The following is a 22,703-nucleotide window of genomic DNA, read 5'->3' as shown; positions in this document are numbered from 1 at the left end:
TTTTTAGGCCCTGCTATCTGCAGCCGGATGTTAATAATGTAAAATAAGCACAGCCTTCCCTTACATTTAAAAGTTAAAATATATCCCTGTGCTTATTTAGAAGTGAACCCCAGGCCGTGAGCTACTCTGAAGGGGTCTTGGAGCTACTGGTAGCTCACTTTCCAGTGGCTGGAGACACATGATCTAGGGTATCTGTTTGTTCCTGAAAAGTGCTGGTACTCTGCAATTAAGGCCCATATTTATACTTTTTGACGCTAAACTGCGCTAACGCAGTTTAGCGTCAAAAAATTTTGCGCCGTCTAACGCCATTCTGAAGCGCCATGCGGGCGCCGTATTTATGGAATGGCGTTAGCCGGCGCAAGCAGACCGGCGCTGCCTGGTGTGCGTGGAAAAAAACCACGTAGACCAGGCAGCGCCGGCGTTGGGCAAAAATGACGTTAGGGCGTCTTAAAATGGGGCAAGTCAGGTTGAGGCAAAAAAATCGTCTTAACCCGACTTGCGCCATTTTTTAACGACGCCCATCCCCCATCAACATGACTCCTATCATTGTAAAGATAGGAGTCATGCCCCCTTGCCCAATGGCCATGCCCAGGGGACTTCTGTCCCCTGGGCATGGTCATTGGGCATAGTGGCATGTAGGGGGGCACAAATCAGGCCCCCCTATGCCAAAAAAAATTATTAAAAAAAAAAAAAAAATACTTACCTGAACTTACCTGAATGTCCCTGGGGTGGGTCCCTCCAGCCTTGGGTGTCCTCCTGGGGTGGGCAAGGGTGGCAGGGGGGGTCCCTGGGGGCAGGGGAGGGCACTCTGGGCTCATTTTGAGCCCACTTGTCCCTTAACGCCATGCCTGACCCAGGCGTTAAAAAGCGGCGCAAATGCGCCGTTTTTAGCCACGCCCACTCCCGGGCGTCTCTTTTGCCCGGGAGTATAAATACCACGTAAAGGCCTGGGAGTCATTTTTTAGACGGGAACGCCTCCCTTGCATATCATTAACGCAAGGAAGGGGTTCACGCTAAAAAATGACGCACATTCCGGGAACTTTGGCGCTATACGCCTCTAACGCCATAGTATAAATATGGCGTTAGTTGGCGTTAGTTTAGCGTCGAATTTGCGTCGAAAAAAACGACGCAAATTCGGCGCAAACGGAGTATAAATACGGCCCTAAATGTATTGCAGCAGTGCTGAGAAGTGCAGTTACTCCCCCTTTTAAACTATAGAAGTGATGGTACTCGGTACCGAACAGTACCTGCCCATTTAAAATACTGGTCAGACCTGTATATTTAAAGTAGATCATCTGTAATTACAACAGCAATGCACAGCACTGTAAGACCAAAGGAAAACACACAAAAATCAAAACCAGAAGATCATAGCACCTTTTGGTGCCAAGATTCAACTCCAAACAATTCTAGAGCACTTATGTGGTAAGATGCAATAGTTTAAAATAACATGGGGTTATATATGACTATGCTATCAAGTAGGTCAAAGACTATGAACGTCTCAGCTATCACAAGTACTTGGGATCTCAGTCCTTTCAGTACAGCTTTATTTGTTATGCCCATTCAGTGGTACAAAGATGCCAGAAAGTTTGGTACAGTGTATTGAGGACAGTGAACACCATGATATGTCAGCTGTTTGCATAATTTTTTTCATTGACTGAGATGCAAATTGAAGCAACTCATTCAGTTTGAGTTTACTCACATAAGGATCTTTGAAAGTAGCCAGGAAAAACTGTGGGCTGGAGTCACAAACTGCACTTTTGAGTAAGTTTACACTTTTGAGTAAATTTCCTACTTTTCTGTTCACAAACTGGGCTTTTGTAGTTTAACTTACACTTTTGTAGTACATCCGGCACTATAAATTGTCAATCACTGGTACCTCAACCTCCAGTATTTTCTATAGGAGGGTGTTACAGTAACACTGGTTAGCCACGTGAAGTGCTGAACCTTCTACTGTTTTCTTTTTTTAGTAGTAAAAACTGGATATTTAGAGTTTGAGAATACTGAAAAGTAGTAAACTAAATCAAAAGATTAAACATATTTAAAAGTGCATGTTACCCACGTGAATCAGGCCGAAACCTTTTTTAAACCCCCCAAAATCCTAGATTCAAAAGTAGACTGGGGGTGATATTTCCAGAACAATGATGGTCCTGCATGCAAAAGAGATGGTCCAAAGGTACATTTCCAGGGTCCTGTTAACATAGCTACATTAGTCAGCAAGGAGGGGCATTGGATACATTGCAGGAGACTGTGCCATCTGGTCTCCAAATTCACAAGTTAAACAGAGGAGCTCCTGGTTCCTGTAATAGGCTAGCATCTGCAGTAGGCCTCTTGGAGGTATCATCTTTTTGGGGTTTGTATCACATGAATGCTCTAAATTTTTAGGGTGGGCACTCATGGGACCGAGGTACCCATAAAGGTCACTTGTTCCACTTGTAACCGGCAAATTGGAATCTAGGATTAGAGACCAAGAGTACTTTCACAATGCAGTATTTCCAGATCTGTGTTTTCATATCCACCAACCTCAGACCTTGAAGCATATCTCCGTGGTATACAGTGAAAGGTAAACACAGCATGACTCTCAGGCTTGAAATGGGGCATTTGAGCTCCCACTAAAGCAGAGGGAGTAAAGGCAGTGCAGGCTCAACAGGAGACACAGCTTTAGAAGGTCTCCTGCACATCCTCGAACCTGGAATAGTTATGGTGTGCTTATGCTGGCAAACAGCATCTTATACCTTTCATTATCATGGCTATATTAATCAAACCACTCTTAAGACCCACTTCAAAGGGTCTCATCACTACGAGGAAACCAATTGACTTACTTACTGCATCTTCCAGACCAAATGTTTGGGTCTTGTTTAACATTTGGCAGACAACCTGTTAGATCAGTTGGTTGGCAGAGGCTCTTGCCTCCACCCTTTGAGCAGAGCACCTCCTGCCCTACTTAAAGATTCCCGTTTTCCAGAGGGAGATCATTTTGCGAAAGTGCATTTATTGTTGCGGTGGATGCACATTTGGCAAAACTGGATGGTGGGTGGGCGGGCTGGCATGTGTTCGCATCCTGTTTGATATTCTTTTTTCCCTGCATAAAGAAACCCCCAATGTTTGGATTTCTCGATGTAGAAAAAAAGAAAATATTTCTCTGATGTACACTTTTTTCCCTGCATGTATGGGGCATTTTAAGATTTTGCTGCACCTCACCTGGCATTCATGAGTAGGAATAAACGGTGGTGGAAACCCTGCCAAATTTAGGGCAAGAAATTTGCTGCTGTGTTCCTCCCACACAGACACTGGCGGCTACAGTGTGGACATAGGCTACTGCCTCTCTCTTTATAAGGTTCTGGGTAGACATTTCTGTACCTAAGGCACACCGTATCTTTTTAACATTCTACCATGTGCTGAGCTAAGTAACCAATTGAGGTTATAAAGAGAATCTCACTCACGGAGTTTTTGTGACACGATTCATCATTGGACCCTCTCAACCTGAACATCTGAGTGGGCTCAGCCAGAAAATCTGGGAGCTCTTTTATATTGTCGGAACGAAAAGGGGGTAAAATTACCCAGGATGTAACCACATAGAGATTTTTTTTGTTAATAGTGGCCACCCTGATGCGCTTTAAAACAAGACGTACTACAAACTAGTCTACACTTAGAGGGCGACTGTTTCAAAGCATGAGGGTCATTGTTCTCGGAAGCATTAACAGTTGGCAGAGTATTTGGTGAGTGCAGCATCTTGAAAAGAATGATCACACCACTAAAAGCAAACATTATGAGTGATAAACAAATGCTTACTTGATCTGTGATGTACATAACTATGGAAGCGCACTATAATATTTATCAGGTGTTTATTTTTCAAAAATATAATTTGCTTCTGTTGTGAAATAAATGTGAGATAAAATATAAAAAAACAATTTAATCAAAAAATTACACCCCACATATACTAGAAGGTGATTGCATACTTACTTGGAGCATATATAATTGAATGTTTTGTTTCTAATGTGACTTGTGTTGGGTTTGAATGGGGAAGGCACCTCTCTAAGATGCTTTACTGAAGAATGGCATGCTTTCCGGACTCCTTTTTTGTCCGCTTTTGATGAGCGACCTTTTAGGACAGCCCTCGTCTGTCACCACAGTGTGACTCCCTGCCTCCTCTCCACTGCTCCTGCCACCAACACCGTCGCCATTGCCACCATCGCTTCCATCACCACCATCACCACCACCATCACCACCACCAGTAGTATGGGTCCAGATACAGCTGGACCACTCAGGCCCCCAATCCTAGTCACCTGATAATTGGATATGAAGATACTATTGCCACATGGTTGACTGGCTGGTAGGTCCACGTCCAGTTACTGAAAATTCCAAGTTACTAAGCCTGAAATAGGGAATAACATGATATATTTTCTGCAGTACAGAGTTACATTCTGCATGTTTTTTCTGATCCCTGGCTCATTTCCATGCGCATTTTGTTTCTCCTTTCAGCAGGAGGAAAATATGCACAGATAAACATTTTGGGCCAGATGTATGATTCTGGCCCATTGCGATTCGGTATTTGCGATTTTTAAGAAATCGCAATTACCGACTCGCAAAGGGCCATGTATCACATTTGCGATTCGGTAATTGCGATTTCTTAAAAATCGCAAATGCAATTACCGAATCGCAAATTGCGATACTGGCCCCATTCGCAGCTATGGGCCTGTTGGCCCATAGCTGCAAATTTTTTGCATTTCCTAAATTGCGATTTCTGAACCAGAAATCGCAATTTGGGAAATGCAAAAGGGAAGGGTGCGAGGGGCCTAAGCCCCCCTCTCCTGCACCCCAATTTTTTTTTTTTACAATGTAAAGTACACACATGCCAAAAGGGCATGTGTGCTTTACATATTAAATTTAAAAATGCAGTTTTACTGCATTTTTAAATTTTGCACCAGGTTACCACCTGGTTGCAGACAATGGTATTTTGCATGTGCAAAATACCATTCTGCGAAAAATCGCAATTTGCGATTTTTTGCAGAATAGCCTTGCGACCTGGATTTTGCAAAATACAGGTCGCAACGTAGAAAATCGCAATTTTTGCGATTTTCATTTTGTGGTCTGCGAATGCCTTTGATGCATTGCAGACCACGATTTTGCACTCGCAAACGGCCGATTTCGCCATTTGCGAGTGCAAAATCATTTGATACATTTGTCCCTTTATTTTCCCGGATGTGCGTGCACCCAACACCTAGTAAAACTTGAAATTGGGGAGGCACTATCACACCAGGGTCAGGACTCGGCCACAGTTGGAATTGGGGCTCTTATTTAAAATGATGGCAGGAGTTAGTTGGTATACAGCAGCAGTGATGAGTGGTAGTTTAAACCCACCAGGCGCATCAGAATGTCACTTTCAGAAATCCCCAGCATCTCATGCTCCCCAGTTGCATGGCAGTATGGAGCATGAAGGAGAAATAGCAAGGTCTCAGCAGCATTCAAGGGCAGCACAATGGTGCCTGAAGCCTGTCTCCGTTAAACAACCCAGCGCCTGTCTCCAGCTGGAATCATAGGTTCATGCAAGTTGACCGGGGAGGCGCTGGCTGTTGTGCACATTTCCACACACAGGAGCCTATCACGGGCACTTGCCATGGATGAGTGCACAACTGGGAATCCATGAGTCACCAGACTGTCACTGGACCCGGAGAAAGGGTGCGGTTTAGAGAAATCTGAACATGCGTAAATGATTGCTGAGTGATGGGGCAAACATAAACTTTCATTAGCCTAATTGAGCGGTGGTGCAATTCTGACCATGCACTAAGGATTAATGAGTTATTGTGCAAATTTGACCTTGAAGGCAACATTTTTAAGTGAGGGCGTCCGTCTGGACCAGAATGTAAAATTTCTGAATATCAGTCTGAACAAGTATGCCCCAGATTTTGTTTAATTTGCATATTGGAAAAACTCCAGAAAATGTATACATAATCTATTCCTTATTAGCTACAAGATGGCTAACCATATTGCATCCTGCTCGTGATGCGATCTGTAGGAAATTAGTTATAATCTTCCAAAGACCAGTTCGTCCTTTCATCCATTACATTTTTTAAAGTCGGGAAAACTACTAGATTGAAATGCTATACAAACAAGTTATTGTTACAGGAACAGTGCTCATATAATCTAGTTTGTGTTCTAGTGCCAAACGTTCTGTAAAATGGAACGAAACAAGTGCTTTTGCTTTATTTCCCTACTACACAAACAGTCAGCAAAGAAGCGTAAACGAGTATTTGTCCCAATTTTAGTGCCTGTTCTAATACACAGAATAATTTCCTGTAAATTGGATGAAAACAAGCAACCCCCCTTTTTTTAGCCTTTCAAATTACAGCTCAGAAATACTCAATGCTACTGCCCCGTCATGTCATGGCTGCCCCATCTGCTGCTTATGAGAACGACTGCCTTAAGGTCTTTGTACTGGAAGATACAGCTCACTTCCATATTAATCATTTCCCAGACTCATTAAGACGTAGACATAATGAGTAATTCTTTCTGTTTAATGCTTCTTTTCCCAGGCCAGGACGATCCTAATAGTCTTCGACATAAATACAACTTCATTGCGGATGTGGTGGAGAAGATTGCCCCTGCTGTGGTCCACATTGAACTGTTCCGCACGTAAGTATTGCCTTATATGTCTACTCAGGCCCTCCTGTTTATGCACTTTGCGCTCACCTGTTACCAACAGATGTTGCCTCTTCCCTCTCAGATGATCATCTACACCTGACAGTTTCCTCCTGACGCTGATGATACTACTTATTCCTATTGCCTCCTACCTTTGACCTCTTAAGTTTGCATCCTGCCTCTGTTGATTGCTTTCTACTCTGAATTATTGCCTCCTCCCTTTAAAGATGAGCGTCTACCCTGACTGTTGCCTTCTACTCTTAACAATCACAAGCCCTTGACTATTGCCTTCTACCCTTGACAATCACAAGCCCTTGACAACCACAAGCCCTTGACTCAAAAGTCCTTCACAATCACAAGCCCTTGACCCACAAGTCCTTCACAATCACGAGTCCTTGACATTTGATACATTTATTTCCCTATTATTTCTGCTGTTGTTAAAGATGACATTCGCCATGCTGCTATTAGTGACCTGTTTTTACCTCTGGAAACTGCCTTCAGCCTTTGATGATCACATGTACCCCTCCACCAATTTGCTCATATCTCTTTTAGTTAGAGTGTATCACCGAAAACTGCCTACTATAGCTGAAGATCCCCTTCTACAACTCTGTGTTCCCTGCTCTCTCCAATAATCATCGTCCACCCTTGATTATTGCCCCTGCCTGTAATGTTCCCTCTTGCCTGTAATTACATTCTGCAAGTAATTGACTTCCCCCTTGTGATTCTAACCTTCCAGAGGGACCAACCTTTAGCAACGTTGCTTGATTTTCCTATCGGCCAGTCTCCGTCTAGCACCAAGTATGCCATCCATGTTTCCTCCTTACCTCGTGTGCTATTAAAACTGGGCAAAAGGTTCTCCAGGAGATGCTGCAGACTATATGATATCAGAACTACCAACAATAAATCTAATAATTTCATTACCAAACTGAGATCACAAACAGGCTAGCACTACATGCCGTTCAAATAGAGACTGATCATGCAGGCACCCTCTTTACCTGGAGTTTATTTTTACGGCAATAACCTATCACTTGTTTAAGTAAACAAGCATTTGCAATGCTATGGGTCTCACGTTTGCTCGAGTTAGAGCTTTTAGCGTTGTATATTTCTAACTGGACTTTTCTTGCCACATAAATTGAAATATGAAAACTAAAGCAGTTGATATAAGAGAGCTGATTCAAAGCATGACGGCTGCCATGAGCGCGAAGGAGAGACACAAAAAGAAAAAGAAGTTTGTTCGCAGTGAAACGTATCAGCAAACATGCAATTATCCATGTAACAGGGTTGATGGCCAAGGAGGTAACAAAACTGCCCCACTGAGGGACAAACGTAAAGCATTTACAAATGATAACAAAGGATTCTCCAAAGGCAAGCCCATGAACGAGTGATAGTGATGGGCATGAGGTGGGTGTGGTTAAAAGCCCACAGACAGATTACGACACGTCAGAGCCCTATAAGGAACTATCTCTATCACAAAATGTAGTGCATTGTGCCACATAATTTGTAGTTTCTAGCTTCATAAGTTATTCAACACTGCTGCATAATTTTGTTTCCCCTGCAGCAAAATTCCAGTGGCACTACTTGTGCACGATGAGTGTAGAAAACATTAACACAATAGGCTTGTATTACATATCTTCAAACGGCCTTGCCCTTTACAGAAGTGAAATCTGCGACAGGACCCATTTGAGACATCTGCAGTGAGGGATTTGGGTTTGCCTTTGAGGCACGGTACGCTTCTGCAAAACACAACTGCTGCTGGAGAATTCTCACATGAAGACCATGGTTTTCAATTTATATTTATTCCTGGAAATGCATTCATACCCTAGACCAAAACATGCAAGACTTTGCCAGTTTAGCATCAACACACATGTTTATTCTGGATCCATCTTTCTCATCCGAGCAACAGAATTTAATACAGCCACGCCATTTCGGTGGAATCCATATATGGACTCTGGCTGTCAAGAACCGTTGTCGATCTTGGTGGCAAATCTGCATGACAGCAGGCGAGGGGAGAGAAGTGTTGGGGAATAAAGTTGTGGTGTTATTATCACCACAGTACAATCTTCGAACAGAGACAAAGTGAGAGGGAGCGACCATTCCATGCTGACACCCCAAAGTGATGGCTGTAATAACCTGATTGATGGTCAGCAAAAGTGACCCACGGCATCGAGTACTGCAGAAAAAAAACACAGATTCCTATCAAATGTTTCTTCAGAACGGAAGAATCAGAAATCAACATATTTGCTTCTCAAAATGTTTTAGCCACACGTCAGACAATACATAATAAAAGAGAATGGTACAATAGAGGGAAATATTATGCAATCATTAATCTATCAATAAAACTATAAATCAATCACTGGAACCCATTAAATTTATTCATTTCATTTCATACATTTTTAGTCAAACGAAAAGCAAAACCTAAGAAACATATAACATTTATTCACTCACAAAAAATAACAGAAAATGCACTTCAATCATCCTACTACTTTTTCGAAATGTGGTTATTGGCGATGCTATACAGATTAATCCACATAGGAGATGGTTGTATAGTATCTACATCTCAACATAATAATTACCATTATTTATATTCGAAAAGAGATGTAACCCATAAGCAATCTTGATAGTTAAAAAATCAACATTTCTCACAACCTCTACCAAAATTGAAAGGTCGATGCGTTTCGGCCCTTATTGATTGTGGGCCTCTTCAGGATTATAGGACAAAGAAGTACCTAATAAAAATAACAAAGACAAATTACACAACCTTAAAAAACATTTTTTGTTATTCCATAAAACCAAATTTGTGCCACAACAAGCCTAATCCCCAAATGCAATGCATGCAAAGACCATGCTAAACATGTACATTAAAAACACATTTACGGGAGACAGTAACTAAGCCAAAAACATTCCTTCACATGCAAATCATAGCCATAAGTGACATTTAGTGTACATTCAATATACCAGTCTGCTAAAGTGCTACCAAAACAGACTGCCATACTAATCAAATGAACACTTACTGCCAGCTTTAAAAAGATTACCCAATTGGTATTCATAAGACACAAGTAAGCCCTAGATAAGACAGAAAAAAAGGAGATGAGAAAATATAACTATTGGCTTGCAGTATCCTACCAAATTGTAATTATAAAGTACTGTCTTTCTACTACCAATATCAGTAAACAAACTTACGTCAAGGTCGCATAGAAATATGCATTAAAATGCATTCATGGCGCTGCTAGGTTCTGGCATGGCTCCAAAGTCCAATCACCCCTGTATACCCGACACCAAATCCCAGTTTCAAAATGTACAGCCACGCCAGTTATTCTCTTATTAAAGAATGTGGTCACATCTTTAGCAACCTGTGAGATATGAGTTACTAGTTCGCAACTAAAACATAGAAAGGTTAAAAAAAATTCTAGCTATCGCGTCAAGAATTTTAGGTTCTATTAAGGACACGGAGGCGAGTATTATGCTTTCTCTTTACTTCACTGACAAAACAGCAGCCAAAAAAAAAACAAATAACTTAAAACTACAACTCCCATGAGCCCAAGTCCACCAATCATGGCTCTACACTGTCCACATAAGTAGCCTGAACGCTACAGTCCGCCCTCTTTCTTTGCGAAATCCAACGTTAAGATGCATTAAAACTTGCAGAACCTTGGGATAGAAGTCCCTCCTGTCACCTGGAACTGATTCCACCATAAACCGGAACATTGAACCGAAACATGCCTCTTGATCCAAGGAAAGAACTCACAAAATTGTGTTAGTTGCCCCTGTGGAAGACAAAATATATAGAACTAATATCCATGTATAACCTTGGGTGGGCAATTCTTATTTGTAATTATGCAACTATAAATTCATTAAGAAACATTTATAACAAATGATTATAAAAAAGTACAACGGGTGGTATAATCCTCGCCTCCGTGTCCTTAATAGAATCTAAAATTCTTGACGCAATAGATAGAAAATGTTTAATTCTATATCAGGACCGGAGGCTTCAGTTTATGCTAGTTAAAATCTATTTACCACATCAGATACCACATCAACAATAGGTTTATGATAGAATACTTTGAAAGTAGAGTCATTTGACCAGTCCTCTGCAGCCATAATATCCTCTAAACTAGCTCCAGTTGAAAAAGCCTTAGAGGCCATGGCTCTTCGCACTGAGTGAGCTCCAAAAATACTTATATCAATACCTGCCTCTGTTAGTAACCATTAGACCCAGCGAGCCAAAGTTGCAGCAGTGACTGGCCTAAAAGGTTTCTGTAAAGAAATTAACAATTGCCCAAAAGCCTCTTGCCTGAATTCACATGTGCAATCTTCATAAGCTTTTAAAAATTGAACAACACAAAGTTTCTTATTTTGCAGAAAGGAAGGGTAAGAAATACACTTTGAAAAAGTTTTAGTACGCCTAGTAATGGAAAACGATACTCCCTCAGGAGTAAATACTCTACCTGATAAATCCAGGGCTTTAACATCTGAAACTCGTCTACAAGACAATAAACATAACAGGATCGTCAATTTGGCTGATAATTGCTTACGGGATAATCCTTCATTATCAGACCAATTTCTGAGAAAACGGAGAATCACATTAACATCCCATAAAGATGTTTATTTTGGTTGAGAAGGTTTTACCATACGGTTACCCTTAAGCAGTTTACAAATCAAAGGATGCTCCCTAACCGGCTTACCCTGAATATGAGGGTGACCTGCCGACAGGGTGGACCGACAATTGTTAATTGTCCTATACGCCAAACCTTGGGAAGCCAAATCAGATAGAAAATTGGCTATGACATGAATTTCTGACCCATGGGATCCAGACTCCTTGCACTGCACCAACATAACCACTTCCTCCAGGCTTGCTCATTTCTTTTATGAGTGGAGGGGGCCCAAGACTGGCATAAGAAAAACAGTGCCGATTCTGAAACTCCAGGCAGCTGCCATTGACGCCTGAAAGACGCCAAGCCATCAGGGACAACAACATCTGTAAAGTTGCCCATTGGGTCCGTGAAAAGATTCATACTCACTGGAAGCATCACTCGCTGGAAAATCGCATCACAGATGCATTGTAGCTGGGAACCAAGGCTGTGCCCTCCAGAATGGAGTCACCAAAATGATCTCTGACCGCTGGCGCTGAACTAGTGCCAGGACGCGTGGAATCATCGCGAAATGAGGAAACGAATGAAGAAGTTCCTTCGGCCACAGTTGAAGGAAGACATCTGTCCCCTTCGACTTAGGATTCGTTTTCCAACTGAAAAAACATGGAACTTGATTGTTCAACCGGGAGGCAAACAAATCCACCTGACAAATCCCCCACCGCAGTTGAAGAGCCTGGAATATCTGTGGTTTGAGCTTCCAGTCACTGCCACCCCGAAGGAATCGTGAATTCCAGTCCGTCGTCGTATTGGCACGACCCGGAATGTATTCCGCTATTACTGAGATCTTTTGTTGGAGACAAAAATGCCAAAATTCCTTCGCAATCTCCGCTAGGAGTCGTAATTTGGTCCCCCCCAGGCGATTGATGTACCTGACCGCAGAGACGTTGTCCATCCGAAGGAGGATGCAAGAATGAGCTTTGCGAGGGGAAAGGGATCTGACTGCGAAGGCTCCCGCTCTGAGCTCAAGACAGTTGATGTGATAACTCAGTTCTCCCGGGGACCAACGACCCCCCATTTCCACTGAGCCGCAACGAGCTCCCCAGCCCCACCGGCTGACATCCGACTTTATCACATCTGGACTAGATGAGAAAATCGCTCTGCCATTCCAGGCATCCATGTGAGAGAGCCACCAGGATATCTCCATCTTGGGTTCTTCTGAGAGGGGAATCAATTCTGAATATTGAAGGCCTTTTCGGAGATGAAGGATCTTCAATCTCTGCAGGGCCCTGTAATGCAATGGCCCCGGAAAAATCACCTGAATTTATTATGCCAGAAGCCCGACCAGGCGAGCTAAGGTCCTCAATGATATAATCGGAGAGGCAAGGGCTCTCTGTAACTCCTTCTTGATCGAAATCCGTTTGTTTAAGGGAAGGAGTAGCAAGGCTTTTATTGAATCTATCTGAAAACCTAAGAATTCGATATTCTGAGTTGCCACTAAACTGGATTTCTCGGAATTGATGACAAATCCGAGATCCTGTAGTAATTGGATTGTCTAATTGAGGTGTACAAGTACTAAATCTTTGTCCTGAGCCATAAGAAGAATGTCGTCTAGATATATAATTAGTCTCACACCTCGCTCCCTTAAGAATTGGACTACTGGACGTAGAAGCTTGGTGAAACACCAAGGAGCTGAAGAGAGACTGAATGGAAGGGCGGTGAATTCGAACCAATGGGAGCCCCGTTGGAACTGAAGAAAACGCCTGTGCGGAGAGAATATTGGAACTGAAAGGTAAGCGTCCTTGAGATCCGAATGTACCATCCAATCTCCGTCCTGTAAAAGATCTCGGAGAAGATGGACACCCTCCATCTTGAAATGGCATATACCATCCAAGAATTGAAATGCTTGAGATTTAGAACTAACCGTGAACCGCTGCCTTTCTTTTGCACTAGGAAAATCGTGCTGATGAACCCTTGAGGGTGTGGTATGGTTTGCACCACTGCCCCTTTCTGGATGAGAGAAAAAATCTCTTCTTCGATAATCGTGCGATCTGCGAGGGAAAAAAGGAGAGGGGTCGGAAGAGCCCCTTGAACCGGGGAGGCGTAAAACTCTAACTGGAAACCCTGGACTGTTTGAAGAACCCAAGGGTCTTGAGTGATATTTAGTCATGCCGGGAGAAAAAAATGCAGTCTGCCTCCCAAAATTACCTCAGAAAAAGGAATAATTCTCACCTGAGTTGGAGGTTTCCTGGTTGGAACCACCTCCACGGTAGCCTCTGGAAGAACGACCACGTCCTCTGTAACGGTTGGGATAGAAATTCTGGTGTTCTGTGGAACCACCTCGGTTTCTCTGAGAGGTGAATCTGGAAGCCTGGTATCTACGGCCTGGTGCTCGGCCCCTGAAAAGCCCGGCCCGGGCAAAAAGAGCATTATTGAATACCTTCTTTAAGTTGGACTGAGCCTTGTCCAAGGCTGTGAAGGTAGCAACATATTTGCCCAAATCTTTAACGAATTTGTCACCAAAAAGCATGCCGTTGGCTGAAGAACCAGCTTCATTAGTTGCTAAATCAGCCAGTTTGGGGTCAAGCCTAAGAAGAAAAGAACGTCTGCGTTCCGTTGACATGGTGCAATTGGCGTTGCCCAAAAGACAGACAGCTCTCTGTACCCATTGCAATACGACCTCCGGGTCCAACGGAGTATTGCTTTCCTTAGATTGAATAGCAAGATCTATGATTTTTGTTAAAGGACCTGATAAGTCCAATAACTTGTCTTGGCAACCCCGCCAAGCACGATCTAGACCTTTCTTGGGTTCATTAGCAAATTTCCACAAAAATGTAGCCATGCTAGGGTCCAGCTCTGGCGTCTCCACCACTTTACCAAGTAGGGAAGGTCGAGGCCATTCCGACCTGCGAGTATTGCGCACTTCTTTCTCAAAACATTTGCGCAGTCTATCCTGCACGTAATGGGCTACCTCAGCTGTAGGAACCCATTCAGGGGAACATCGATGTATGATGTCTTCGGGAGAAAACAAAAGATTTTTACCAGCTGGAGTAGTTACTTCAGACATGGAATGTTGTGACTTGCGTTGCTTTTTGCACGGAAGTGAATCTGACTGCAAGTCATCTGACTCTGATTTAGATGAGGATTGATCATGTACGCTTGTTTGTGAGAAGGAAGCTTGTGGAAAGGAGGTAGATGTTTCCTAAGGGGGCAAACCCCCATATTCATGATCACGCAGCATCGAAGCTGCCATCTGTACCAGAATTTCTGCTGAGGAAGAACCCCCAGAGCGCTGCAGAGAGAGACCAGACACCTCCCTAGATTCTCCAGATTGCAAGCGGGGTTGTTGACTGCCCTCGCCCAAAAACTCTCTTCTGCCAAAATTAGCCAAAGACTGAGTAAAAGGCTTCAAGGCCTGAATTAGGGCCCAATTCACGGAGTCTTGCACATGGTGCCCAAGTGCCTCCACAAGCCTTTCCTCCATCTGGTGCTCAATAAGCATTTTGTGCAGTTCCTGATACTGCTCTTCCTCATCAGCGTAGTACGCCATAATAATATCTGGGAAGGATGGAGGAGTTGGCGGGGGGAAACAACCCCTGAAGCAGGTGAGTAAATTGTAATGAAAAACAGCCATCTTAGAACAGGAGCATAAAGTTCCTCTAGTCTCGGTGGCGGCCATCTTAAAGCATGTAATGGGACTGACGAGCTATTCGGAAATGGCCTCCGAGGGTTAATTAAGGGAGCGAATACATCACGCTCCTTCAGAACATTTTAGAACCAGATTAGTTATCCAAATTCAAAACTCTCATGAACCTCTGCAAGAACACCTAAATCAATTTCCAGCAACTTCACTTATAATATAGATAAAAATCATCTATGAATATATAGCAAACAAAGCAAAATAGCTCAAAGTAAATAAAAAAATAAAAAATCAGCTAAATCCAAAAGGCAAAAAGATTGCATTCAAACAAAAAGTTTTTTGAAAAAGAACTTCGTATCCATAGTTCTAAACTTCTATATGCTCATGTAAAAAATGAAATTGACTAGAACTCATAGGCATCCATAAGGCTTACAGGGCAAAGCCTAAACCCACTTACACAGAGTCTATCTACATCAATGCGTGTTAGTATCACTAGATTAGAGGGAGTTCATAGTAGCTGTTATTACAATTTATCAACAGAATCTAGTTTATACCAGTAATATATAATCGCACCGGGAAATAAAAACTCTTAGACCCTTCAATCTCATAGTAGACTACAGAAGAAAGGAAACTAAATTAAGGCCCACATTTCATCCAAATCATTAAGTCCATGACGAGCTGTTCTATATTTCTCAATAAATCTTGCTTCCATTTTGATCAAAACCATTGATACTAGTTGTCCACTCTGATTAACTTGGGCCACGTACAATACAGTCCACCAGATATCATCTGGCTTGTGTTTCAATTCCTGATAATGCTTGGCCAAAGGTGTGCCTTTTATTTCGCATCTGATTTGCAATCTGTGTTGGAGAAAATGCTTTGACTGGTTGCGTCGTTTGTCCTATATGCATTAACTCACAAGGACATTCAACACAATAAATCACATTTTATGTAGTACAGTTAGACAAGGCGGTCAGTGTTAAAGAGAAATACAGACTCGTACAAGTTACAATATGCAATGTGCATCTGTCTATAAAGCAAGGGAGTGTAAGAGGGTGGCACTGAACATGTGTGTTTATGAACACTTGAGATCCTTCGCCCATCCGATTTTCTCAATCCCAAAAACAAATCCCTTAACTTTGATTATTTATCTGTTGTGCCCTCGCCATCTGTGCCCAGAGTACATGTCATGCGCGGTGTTTACGCCTCTCACTGAAATTGATGGCCATGTCCCGACTGGTAGCAGCTCATCATCTTCCTGGGCCACCATGGTAGAAGGCAGTATGTATGAACAACTATGATAGGAGCTGTGTGTGCCACGCCCCCACCATCTCTGAAAAAGAGCGTGTCCTGCAAAATGTCTGCCAAGGAGTTACACAACCTGATCTAAGATGACCGTGAGAGCGAAGGTACTACGTACTTTAGGCCATCTTTTTTTGGGCTGCAGGAACATGGGAAGAACTGGACGGACAGTGATTTGCACACATGTATCACGTGACTCTTTCATAGAGCACAACTAGACTGAACAATAACAATTAAACCATAGTAAAACAAGCTGCAACACAATCTTTACTCACTGCGCTCTCCTCGGACAAGCCACTCCCTGTAGAAGCCACTTAAACAAGACTAAGAGAGCGAGGGTGAGCTTGTCCTGGAAATTCCCCCCTCTGCGGTTGTTTTATGTTTGCAGAGGGAGGTGGGGGGAAGGGAGACCTGCTGTAGAACTTGTCCGAGGAAGCATGGCTGCTCTGAAGCACACACCCACAGTGTAAGACAAGCAGACCAAAACTGAAAAAAAGTCACCTACAAAAGAGAAAAACAGGACAAAGTGTAATTATACAATAGTTGTCCCTGCTCTGAAATTGAAAAAGGAGGGAAAAAGATGCGGAACTGACCACTAGAAAGCAAAGATTTTTAAAGGACACTGCAACCAACAAATAAAATCGCTTTAAGCCCACAGTATAAGTATACTTAAAAGTATGCACAAGTTTGAACGCTGAGGCTTGACCTAAAAATTGTTTATTATAGACAGCTGAATAAAGCTTTCTACCTCGGAATCCTGGTTTGTTGCAATCCCAATTTCTCAAGGACTGGTTCCTGAACTCCTAGGCCCATATTTATAGGAAAGTGACAGAGCGCGACGCGGTGCCAAAATTGGCCGTGCCGCAGTCTGTCATTTTCACAATGCAGGGATGTGACTTATTTAATTAAATATAGCGCACCCCTGTGTTGTCCCCTGCGCTGGCGCTAAATTTAGCTGTCAGTGACAATGCAGGCATCCTTGCACCATCGTGCAAGGATGTCTGCGTTGAGGGGTGTGATTGTTTATGTGTGGGAAGGTGTCCCTTCCTGCACATAAACAATCACTAATGGCGATTTGTCACTTCTGTGTGTGCAGCAGAATGCAGCACACACAGATGTGCCAAAGTGTCATTTTCAAATGATTGTTTATGTGCAGGAAGGGACACCTTCCTGCACATAAACAATCATGTCTGGCATTTTGCCCTTTTTTTGTGCTGAATGCAGCACACATACAAAAACAAAAAATGAGGAAGAATAAAAGTATTCCTCCTTGTTGCACCTTTCTAACACCTGCCTTTGAATGGCATTAGATTTTGCCGCTGCCTCAGGTTTACAAAAACATGTAAATCTGAGGCAGTGTCAAAATGCAATGGGTAATGCTGTATGCCCACAGAAACACCCACTGCACACCCCTTTCACACAAAGGGCTGGGCGTGAAGGGGTCGTATTTACAAGGTCGTGTTAAGCCACAAAAAGTGGCTTAACGCCACCTTGTAAATAGGGCGCAGGGCATAGCGCCACTGGAGCGTCACGAAAAGTGATGCTCCAGTGGCGCTAGGGACTCATAAATATGCCCCCTGGTTCCTAGACTAGTTTCTAGGTAAAGGTCCCATCATAAATCTGTGTAGTTTTTCAGAGAACGCACAAAAAACCTGCTCTGGCCTGGAGACTGACCGTAGACTGTCAATATCTTTAAATGGATCTTAGGCTGTAGAATAATGGACACAAAAAAAAAAAAATGTGAAGTAGCTGCAGTCACCCGTGTATACAACAGTACCTTGGAATTACGCGTTTTGAGAATTTCAAAGATAGCTAGCTATCTTGAAGGTTAACGTTAGAAGAATGCTTATAACTCACCCGAAAAGTTGAATAACAGAATCGCTACAGTTTATCTGTTATCGCTTATTGTCACCCCATGGCGCCAGTCATGGACTCCCTTCACTGACCCCCGGATGCAGAGTGCATTTCCTCACTGATTCTTAAATGCTCTCACCATTTGAAATATGGATAAATATCAGCAATTGCCTGCTACTGCAAACCTCTGCGAAGTTTCTCGCAATATATTGTATAGCTCTCACTTAGAGTTTAACAGAGTATTCTGCTACAAATACGGTGGAGTACCCTGCACGCTAATCCGGGAGTCTACCTGCTCTATCTAGAGTTGGATGAACTGTCATGTTTCAACCAGCGATGCCCCAGCTGGCACCGCTGGCCAGAATCTTCCACTGACAGCCCAAAGATCTTGTGGCCCATATATAGTTTTCGGCCCAACATGTTTGGTGTAACATTTTACAAGTGAGTGGCTTCAGCAGAAGTGATCAACAGTTGTTCTTTAAGTCATTTCCTCTGCTGATTTAAGGTTAAAGCAGTGCTTGAATTTCCAGGGCATGGTCATTTCAAAATGTATGTCTAATTCTCACTTACTCGTGAGCAATTGATTCACACTGTTTGACCCTCATGAGTGGAGGACAGGCTTTATGCAAAGCGGCGACTTTAATTAATTCATTTGGAGAAACCGAACTTAAAAAAGTGGCCTTTCCTTTTCTCCGAAGATGGTGCAATAGTGTTTGAAGTTGTTAAGTCAGACTGAGTACTCCTTAGGCCAGACTTCCTTTTTGTATCACAAACAGGCTTTAGTTCTTACAAAACCCAGCACTACGATTAATCTGGGCTGAGCTAAAAGATTTTAGGCCGATGTTTGAAATATTTTTCACTATTTTAATGACTGCTCTGCAGAAAGTTTCAGTGTTTGGGAGGTGCAAAACCAAATCACAGTGCATTAAAATGATACCGCAAGTCGCAAATGTCTTTACAATGCACATTGTCAACATTGTGATATTGTGATTTCTTGCAACACACAAGGGATCGACAGAGGGATACCGCCTTCCTTGCAAGTCTCAAGGAAATATATCTGACTGACCGCCTCAGTGGTCAAAAAGCCTTGAAAATGTACTGGCTGCCTGGTTTCCTATGGTAACAATTCGTACAGTAGAATCTGTCTATAACAGAAAGCTGCTGATGTGCGAATGGAATGAGTAGAAAGTAATCCTACAGGCCATGCCATGCTTCCTCGATATCACTTTAGCAATTTTGTAATGTGGAATTCTTTTTGGTATTACAATTTAATCCCTTAAAAGGCGATAATTGTAATACGAGCATTTTGCATATGCAGAGATGGAGGTCTGTTGCATGCTTCCATCTTATCATTCACAGCTTATCCCAAGTATCTGCAGAAGGAATCTTGACTCAAGACCATTTATGAGGAAAGAGTTTTGCGAATCCTTGCAATTTACTCCTTTGGTCTCTGTCTCATTAATACGACCAGCACAGAACTAAAAACTGACCAGGTGTTGAAAATTGGGTTACTGGTTAAGGGGGTGCAACCCTCCTCAAGCAGAAACCACAACCTATGTCAGGGTGAAAAACAAGCAAACCCCAGACTGACCTATGATGAACCCTCTGGTGATGTATCACAAAGGCAGTCCGGCTTAACTTAGTGGCAATGTGTAAAGTATTCATGCATAATATCAAGCAGAAATAAAGTAAGTGAAAACACACACAAAGAAATACCACCCCAGTTTAGACAAATAGAGTACATTTTAATAAATTATCTGACACCAAAACGACAAAAATCCAATTAGTAGAACTGGAAATGTGCAGTTTTAAAGATTTAAAAAATAGTGTCTAGAAGCACAAAGCATCAACTGTGTTTACCGTGATGGAGTGTGTGCCTGATACAGGGACCAAGTTAGACCCACTGAACAAGAGTACCTTAAATCTTGATTTCAGAGTTGAGCAAGATTATACTTCAAGAATGCGTGGAACAGTGGCAGTTCACAGGAGCTGCAAGGCTGCAATGTGAGGTCCTGCTTTGTTGTCAAGGAGGGGCTGTCATTTAGGGGCTTGCGATGCAAAGTCTTGCTTCGAAGATGAATCGCACACCGGCTAGTTCTGAAGAATTTGTGGGGCTTGCAATGCGGAGTCCTGCCTTGTTGTCAAGGATGCAGTTAACAAAGTGCATGCATTACGGAGACCTGTGGCAAGGATACGTCGCACAGCAGCGGTTCCAAGGAGACTACGGGCTACAATATTAAGTCCTGTATCAGGAATGCACCGGTCAGCTGCGGTTCTGAAGCTGAGCTGCGGGAAAATGCATTGCACTTTGTTGGTTCTGCCCACAGGACCAAAACTGGGTTGGCAGAGCACCTTCAGGTCTACTTCCAAGGGTCTAGGACTAGGGTGGCACCACTTAGGGGACAAGGCTCACAGCAGACTGAGTCCAGGTCTGAGGTTGAAGGTGGTTGGAGCCTGTTCTGTCCCTGAGGCTCCTGATCACAAGGCCAGCTAACTGGCCCTTGGAGTCACTCTAGTGGTCCTGGGATCAAGATACAGGTCCAGTCGATCACTCAGACAGCAGAGCAGCAGTGCAACATAGTAGCAGTATTTCTTTCAGAGTGGCACAGCAGATCTGGGTCCATAGGTGTGCTGAAAAGTTGGGCATGAGGGTCCAATGTTTATACTTTGTGCTCACTTTGAAGTAGAAGAAGGTTCTGGAGGTTTCCACCCCCAGAGGTGCTCGAAAGTTCCTGCCTCCCTGCCCTGGCCCCAGATTGTCTGGAGATCACATTAGACTAGTGGCAAACCCTATGTGAGTGAACTCAGGCAGAGCCTTTGTAATGTGCAAATGTGGTAGGTGACAGCTCCTCCCCGTCCTCAAGCCAGAGGTGGCCCATTCTGCCAACACCAATTTTCCCTTTGTCTCACTGTCTGGGAGGAATACACGACGACTAACTGCCAGCTACACCTAGGGCCTGATTACGAGTGTGGTGATCCTCGGACTGCCACACTTGCAGTGGCTGTCAGACCACTGTGGTTGTGGCGGTCCAAATGCCACATTACGAGGTTGGCAGGCAGCCCCGCTATGCTACTACCATCTCTGCTGGGATCTTTGATCCCGACGGGCTGACAGTGGCGTAGGTTGGAATCAGCCAGGGTGGTGCTGAAGTCAGCGCTGCCCTGCTGATTATGACCTGGTTTTCCGCCAGCCAGGCAGGTGGAGAACAGATGCAGAGGGCCACAGGGGGACCCCTGCACTGCAAATGCACTTGGCATGGGCAGTGCAGGGGTCCCCCTGTCCAGCACCCTCGCAATGCTCACTGTCTGCTGTGCAGACAGTGAGCATTGCGAGGGTGCTGGTGCACCATGCGTGTGGCAGCATTGTCGCCGGCTCTGTAGAAGCAAACGACAATGCGGCTGCCACTTTCCCACCTGGCTGATGGGTTTAAACCTTGGTTTCCACCTGCAAGCCCAGCGGAAATATCATAATGGGCCCGGTGGGGAGGTAGCCAGTAAGGTGGAAGCATCTCCATTGGAAGTTCAGGGGGCAGGTCATCTTGTCCGCCGAACTCATAGTCAGGCCCCTAGTCATCTGACCCAAGACACAGGCAGCATACACCAAAAGGTTGGGACAAGAAAAAGCCAACTTTCTAGAAGTGGCATTTTCAGAATTGTGACTTAAAATCTGATTTTACCAGTAAAGAGGGCTTTAAATTACAAGTCTTTGGACTGCACACTCGACCTTCCTACCTGCTCCCAATTTAAAGTTATCACTTATTAAATGTAATAAGTTAACCAAATGTTATTCTATGGGAGAGGTAGGCAGTACAGTAGTGAAAATGAATGTAAAGTTTTTCACTAGCAGGACATGTAAAATTAAAAGTACATATCTGACTTTTAAATACACTGCACCCTGCACCCTACACCCTACACCCTGCCCTTGGGGTTGTCTAGGGCCTACCTTAGGAGTGACTTACATGTATTAAAAAGGAAGGTTTAGGCTTGTCAAAAAGGATTATTTTGGCAGGTCAAAACAGCAGTTTTAACTGCATGCACAGGCTGCAATGGCAGGCCTGACACATGTTTAAACGGCTACTTAAGTGGGTGGCATAATCAGTGCGGCAGGCCCCCAGTAGCCTTTAATTTACAGGCCCTGGGTACACGTAGTACCACTTTACAAGGGACTTACAAGTAAATTAAATGTGCCAAATGGGTTTAAGCCAATTTTACCAAACTTAAAGAAAAGAGCATAAACACTTTAGCACTGGTTAGTGGTGGTAAAATGCACTGAGTCTTAAGGCTAACAAAAACAAGATCAGGAACAATGGAGGGAGAAGGCAAAAGTTTAGGGAAAGCCACCCTTGGGTTGTCAGGTCTAACACCAGGTCACTGAAGACACTCCAAAAACAGCGCTGCAATACAACCTAGCCTATAACACAACCAGACACGTGTCTTGGCTACTGAGACCTTCTGTCTGGAAACAATTTATAAACATTACTTGTTTTAACTAGGCCTGCTGGTTACATTTACTCGCTATAGCTCCAGCATATATCACATCCACATTTTTTTAAACAAATCTTCTGATTCCATTAAGAGCTTTGGCTTTTTGTTTTGCTGTCATTTAAATAGAAGTGTAAAACGTTCTTATTCTAGAACATCATCCCTACATTAATGCGTACACTTACAATGTACATGTATGGTGA

The 22,703-nt window shown here is 43.3% G+C and overlaps 1 protein-coding gene across 1 annotated transcript in view; it reads left to right on the top strand.

Annotated features, from left to right (window-relative positions):
* Window positions 1-22,703, top strand: part of HTRA1 (HtrA serine peptidase 1) — a 229,406-nt gene that overhangs the window by 60,636 nt on the left and 146,067 nt on the right. The window contains exon 2 of the mRNA XM_069239178.1: window positions 6,531-6,630. Coding sequence (XP_069095279.1) covers window positions 6,531-6,630 — 100 coding nt within the window. The remainder of the gene's footprint in view (window positions 1-6,530; window positions 6,631-22,703) is intronic.

Source organism: Pleurodeles waltl, chromosome 6 (assembly GCF_031143425.1).
Source record: "Pleurodeles waltl isolate 20211129_DDA chromosome 6, aPleWal1.hap1.20221129, whole genome shotgun sequence".
Classification (NCBI taxonomy): domain Eukaryota; kingdom Metazoa; phylum Chordata; class Amphibia; order Caudata; family Salamandridae; genus Pleurodeles; species Pleurodeles waltl.
This window is presented reverse-complemented; position numbering and strand designations above follow the sequence as displayed.